The sequence below is a fragment of the Atta cephalotes genome (assembly GCF_000143395.1).
Source record: "Atta cephalotes unplaced genomic scaffold scaffold00049, whole genome shotgun sequence".
NCBI classification, from domain to species: domain Eukaryota; kingdom Metazoa; phylum Arthropoda; class Insecta; order Hymenoptera; family Formicidae; genus Atta; species Atta cephalotes.
In genome coordinates this window covers 201,588-207,765 of record NW_012130113.1, presented here as the reverse complement: position 1 = coordinate 207,765, position 6,178 = coordinate 201,588, and the positions used below count along the sequence as shown (strand labels likewise).

At 37.6% G+C, this 6,178-nt stretch overlaps 1 protein-coding gene across 1 annotated transcript in view; it reads left to right on the top strand.

Moving 5' to 3' along the window:
- The first annotated feature begins 610 nt into the window (after nt 1–610).
- Nucleotides 611–6,178, top strand: part of LOC105622809 — a 138,055-nt gene continuing 132,487 nt past the window's right edge. The window contains exon 1 of the mRNA XM_012204219.1: nt 611–852. Coding sequence (XP_012059609.1) covers nt 611–852 — 242 coding nt within the window. The remainder of the gene's footprint in view (nt 853–6,178) is intronic.

The following is a 6,178-nucleotide window of genomic DNA, read 5'->3' as shown; positions in this document are numbered from 1 at the left end:
GCCTCGTTACATGTATGATCTTTCTCTATCAATCTGTCTATTGAAATCAAAATCGCTGAACCAAGGCCGTCATGGCACGATTATTATGCCACTCTCTTCGAATACCGTGAACGCAATTCGCTTCATTTCTTCTTCTCTCCATTGAAAAATCGTATTCCGCTGTCTTTTCTTCTTGTAGCACGCACTGCGGTTTCTTTCATCGTTGCCACGTGACAACAGAGCTGCAGTTTTCCATCTCTACATACTTTGTGAATGTGCGTGGGAAGAAAGGGCGTATTTGCTGAAGAAGAAAGTAATCGAGGGTAATTTAAGCCCTTGTAGCAGTCATAAGCAATATTTGTTTTGTCCTTTCTGTTACAGAAGCAAAACTGGCGATTCCTATGGTGTTCAAGACAACCATACTGGAAGCAGCGGAGGTGGTGGTATAGGAAGGTGGTTGCGGGAACATCTGGGTGGCGGTTCGAAAGGAAGTCACGACGTTAATTCCACGTTTTCCTCGAAGGGAAATGCAAACATTGACGATAACGGGCGGGACAATAAATCCTTGGGCAAGACGATTTACACGTCGCAAAATCTCTACTGCAGCCTACCGAGAGAACATGGCCGCTACATGCACAACAGTGCCCGAAAGATCATCAACCACGGTAATTCTGCGAAGTCTCATGGTTACGATCGGCCGCGATCGAATAGCATGAACCATCATGAGAAGTTCATGTCGAGCGACCTTGGGATCTTGACGCGAGGCGGACCAATCTACGGCAGCGAAGGCAGAAGTCTGAAGAAACGGAATCGCGATCGTCGTCGGCATTCGCTTCACGAGACACACGATCAAGGCCGCAATCGTCGAAGAAGGTAAGAATTGTTTTGTGGATGATATGTTTGCTTTGTAGATTTAAGTTAGAGACGAACATCAATGACAAAACCGCCTCAATAAGCACAAATGCTTTAATAATTATTTTAAAAAATATTTATTAATTATAAATTTATTATAAAATATAATGAATACGATATATATACTAAAAGTAATTTTCTCGTGGACTATTATGTTTATACATTTATTAAAATGTATTTCTTATTACGTTTGACATTTATTAAAATATTTATTAGCCATAAAATATTTATTAGTCATAAATTATTATAAAATAATGGATACGATGAATGTTTTAAAAATATTATTTTTTTATAATCTTTCATATTTATACATCTTTCATATTTATACATTTTCATTTATTTAAGTAACAAACTATCCATTATATATATATATATAAGAAATGTCAAGATAATTCTTTCAATCAATATTTTATTAATTGTTGAGAGAAACGATCATTCTGCCTGAGGCACCAAAAAACTCTGCTTAACTTTAGTTATGCCAGTAAGCGTCCTGGCAAAGAGAATAACATTAGATATACTGGTATGTAGGCATATAACTTTTTTTTACGATACTATCTTAATGGGGATTTCAACGCGCTGAGAACTGCTTTTCGAAACGTAGTTGAGTGACTAACCGTTTTTGTTCGCGCGTTCTTTAGTTGTCGAGAAGAGTTCGCAGAAAGCCGATACAGGAAACATACCGTTTCTTTGCGTAGGAAATGCACGTTCAAAAAGACAATAACAGCAATGAAATGCTGAACACACAAAACACTAAACGCTTTCGATTATGTGAGATGATGAAAATGATTGAACCGCTATTTATCGCAAAGCTTAATGGTTTATTAGAAAAACAAGGCATATTAACGCATTATTGTAGATATAATAAATCATTATTATTATAATGATTTATTTAATATACTCTCTATTATTATAGATATAATAAAGAAGTAAACAAAAAAATTCTTTGCTAATAATAAATGCAATAATTTTCAAAATTGCTCAATAATTTTTAGAGAAGAAATCGCAAGATGCTGAACATATTTAAGTACAGATTCGCACAGATATTATATTACACATTATATATACACATTGGATGAGCGAAAAATTGAAAAATTACTCTTTTATAAACATTCTTTTGTAATGATACCAGCATTCATAATATTTCATTACGTGACATCATAACAGAACTCGTCACACATTATTGCATGTACATTTATAGTATTACTGATGTAATTCGAAAGGTTAATCGTATTTGAATGTAAGATATACGAAGAAGAGTACAGCTGTATGCCCATATATTTCGTTCTATTCCATTTATATCTAGAACCTCTCTTAACTACATATGTTAAATTATTTCCTGCAAATCTGTTGCATAAAGCTATGTTGAAAGCATGTAGGAGGCCCATTATCGTTGCCTGCGATAAAAAAGAAAAAGAAGAGGGAGAGGAGAGAGAAAGAAAGAGAAAGAGAGAGAATCACGTATCTGAATAGACGACTTCCGTAATAATAGAAAATCAGATCGCACTATCTCCATTAGCGTCGGTTATTTACTGCGAAATGTAATGTACGCTTTATACATCTTTCTTTGGAATAAAGGAAAATGCCGAATCATAGATGACCGCGCCTTTGTTTCGCGATGCTGTTAACTCGTCTCTTGATTCACGTTCGCTTGATTTATCGTGAAGTCACTCAGCGCGCGAATACCAGCGCGTACGAGCAACGCTTAATGCCGATTCATCCAGCGGAATTATAAAATGCGCGATACGCGTACACGCGTCTCTTCCTCTCATTCGATTACTTTTTACCCTTGGAACCTGCGTAAACGTCGATGTTGCAGTATAGCGACAGCGTGGGACGCGCGACTTCGACGTTGCGCAATTTTCACTGCGGGTATTCTTGGCGTGGAAGACCTTCGTACCTCTTCCCTTCGCGTATATATACGTGCGCTTCGCTGCGTTTTTCTTCGATAACTTATTCGCGCTCGGACATGATTTAGCATCGCAATGCATGATCTACAAGTATAGCCGATTCTACATGACGACGCGATGCTTAGGTAACGCACATTCATAAATATATCCTTATTGTGCGGCTTCAGAACGAACGCACGTGGAAAATTCCAGAAAATAAATGTAGAACCGACAATCGAAAAACGGGTAAAGTGTTGTTCTATTCATGTTTATTCGTTTGTTCTATTCATGTTTATTCATGTTTATTTCGTTTTTTTCAATGGAATCGTATTTTTTAATGAACGTACACGCGTCGACGATGCGTCTTCCTTTTTTCCGTTTATTCTTGTCCATTTTCTCCGAATAATAAATTGTAAACCTGTCTGAAATGATTCAGTACATCGACACAGGATGCGTAAGAGCTACGAATTCTCGGCGGAAAATACTTCGAATACGTATCGGTTCTTATCCGCTGACAGCACGTTGGAAATGGAATGGTAGTATCCCATTATTTAGGATGATTTATCACTACAACGCGTGACCCACGAACACTCGGTTGTGCTCGTACCGGGTGAGAGAACCTCGACATACGCGAAGGATGCACTAAATTAAAAAGAAGTAATGCCCTTGGCACTTCAACACTTCGCGCGGCAATTTATTTCCCATCTTTCGCAAATAACGAAGTAAACCCGTGAAGTGAACAAATTATAACTTCCTTCGTGCCTCCCCTATTTTATCAACGTCTAGACGTATATTTTTATTAAAATAGTAGCACTTATCTCAATAAAACACTCAGTGTTCCAATAAGCGATTCAATAAAATCGTTATTCTTTAATATCAGTAATTTATTATGAAAACCTCTAATGGAGTTTGTTTTATGTATATAATTTCAACCTTTTCTTGTTTTTAGTTCTCCATATTTCAATGTTCGATCTCCTTAAATATTTCTAGCGGAAGAGACCTCTTCCTTCGCACAGGTATATGTGGCACTTCCTCAATGCGGACTTCTCCCGACTAGAATGATTTAGCACGGCAGTTCGCGACAGAAACTACGAATGCTCGGTCGTGGCACGAACGTTTGGACCTTACGTTGGTCGTAAGTGTTCACGTCTGGTATGTGGCCAGGGTGTACGGCTGGGATATATAACTATCTTGGTACTGGTCCCTCGTTTCCTTCGTATAGTTTCTTTCATAACATGTACTTGTGGAAGCTATGGATCTTTTCGCGGAACGCGAAATAGCAATGCGAGTCGGACCTCGAAGAAGAAGAGTGAGAGCAAGGTGGCAGAAGGCAGGAAGAAAGAAAAAAAGAAAGAAAGAGGAAGAGCGAGAATAATCGGGGTTATTGAGGCTTGAATTTACGACATGGACTGCGATAACCTCGATAGGCCGACATGAGCATATAACGTCCTGAAGTCGGTGAAGTCTATCGTGACTCCCCCTTTTCACGCTATGAATTTTACTCGATCTGAGATATCGCGATTATTCCGGGGAATGTAATGAAGACTTGAACAAAGCAAGGCAGCAATTTCAGAAGGTTACTATTAAGCTTACAAAAGAAAGATATCTACGATTTCGAAGACATATATCATAGCTCGATGAATTTTCAGATTCCATTGAATATCATCATTTCATATCAATCTAAATTTCCTCGTAGTTATATATTTGAAAGAAATTTTTAAAGTCACCGATGATAGTAATTAAGATTGTGCTTCATCCAGTACATACAATGATTTTCTAGCCTTTTATTACATACGAGATGGATCGTTCGTGTCTTGAATTAATTTTCATCAATTTTACAAATACACAAAAATTATTAAATGAACCTTAAATATATTTTAACATCTTTAGAAAATATTTGTAAAATTGTGTATTAAAAAAGGAAAAAAGAGAGAGACTATTATTTAACCAAGTTCTTGCATTTAACATTTTAAAGAAAAAAATGTAGGATACAAATAACTTAATCATGTAAAAGTTAATTACTAAAGTTAATTAATCTTGTCGTTAATTAATTTGCAATGTTTTCAAATTATATTACGCTTTAGATATTTAATTAGAAAAATAGTTACATTTAATAAAATACAAATAGATATCCAGGATAATTATTCTCTTCTTCGTTCATCTCTGAATAATACTGAACGCATTTCAAGAAATGGTCAAAGTTGCGATGATCCAAATTTGAAGTGCTAATCAATACGTTATGTACACGCATGTGTAGAACGTGGAGATTAAAGTGCGAATACAAGATATTGAGTGGGTATGGCGGAAATCGTACGGGATAACGAGATTCAAAAGTGCTAATGTATTCGTCAGGCGGATTATCGAAGCGACTGTGTGGGGCGACTTATCTCTATCTCTCTTCCTCTAACATTGGGCGATCGTTCGGAGCCTACTTGTCCCGTTCTCCCTTCGCGTCATCACGAACCTGTGGCCCTTCTCAGCTTTCCTCCGCGTTCTTCCTCACCGCATCCTTAGACTCTCTTCTTCGCTCGCTTTCCTGCGAGGTCCTGTAAGCTAAATATAGCTAAGTTTGTGATATAAATAGAATAACCCTACAGGCCAAGATCGCCAGGGTCAGACCTTGCAGCCCTCTTCTTTTTCTTCTTCTCCTTTTGCTTCCTCTGCTTCTTCTTCAGCTCCCGATCCCTCTTCTTTTTCTTCCTGCCTTGATTCTCTGGTCACTGCGATTTATCCGTCTCTTGCTTTTCTATATATGATTATTCCAAAGATTTTAAATTCTCTTCTTCTTTTAAATTCTCATCGATCTTACGCAAAAGAGATCGACTCCCTCGATGAGAGTTAGCCGACTTGATTTTTTTCATACTTGTATCCTTGCACAAGAATTTATTGTTAGAATGTTTTAGTTAGCATTCTCATATTTTAATGTTTTAGCGGCAATGGACATTCTCATTTAAAGTCCCGATTATTTCACGAACTGCTTCCGCTGTTATGTATATTATAGATAATTAAACGCCAAATAGCTATAACATCAACAAGCTACATTCTTGAGTGTAGTAGATGTATGCGTTTATCACGATATCGCGTGCTACCGGTATCGATCTGATTCTCGTCGAATCGTGACACTCTTAGAATGTTATAAGGGATATGGTCGATTGAAAGACTGCTCACCGAAGCGTCTCTAATCAGTCCAGTTCACAGTTGTGCTTTTTGCGCGAGATTAAATGCCGTCTCTAACGACCTAGTACTTTATACGGGGATGCGGTCCATGGTGCCCGCGGAATATCCTGCGTTTATCATTCTGTACGAGAAGCGGAGGTCGTAAGATCGAAAGAGTAGAAGAAGAAGCAGAAGGTGAAGAAAGAGCGAAAAAGAGAGAGAGAGAAAGAGAGAGAGAGAGAGAG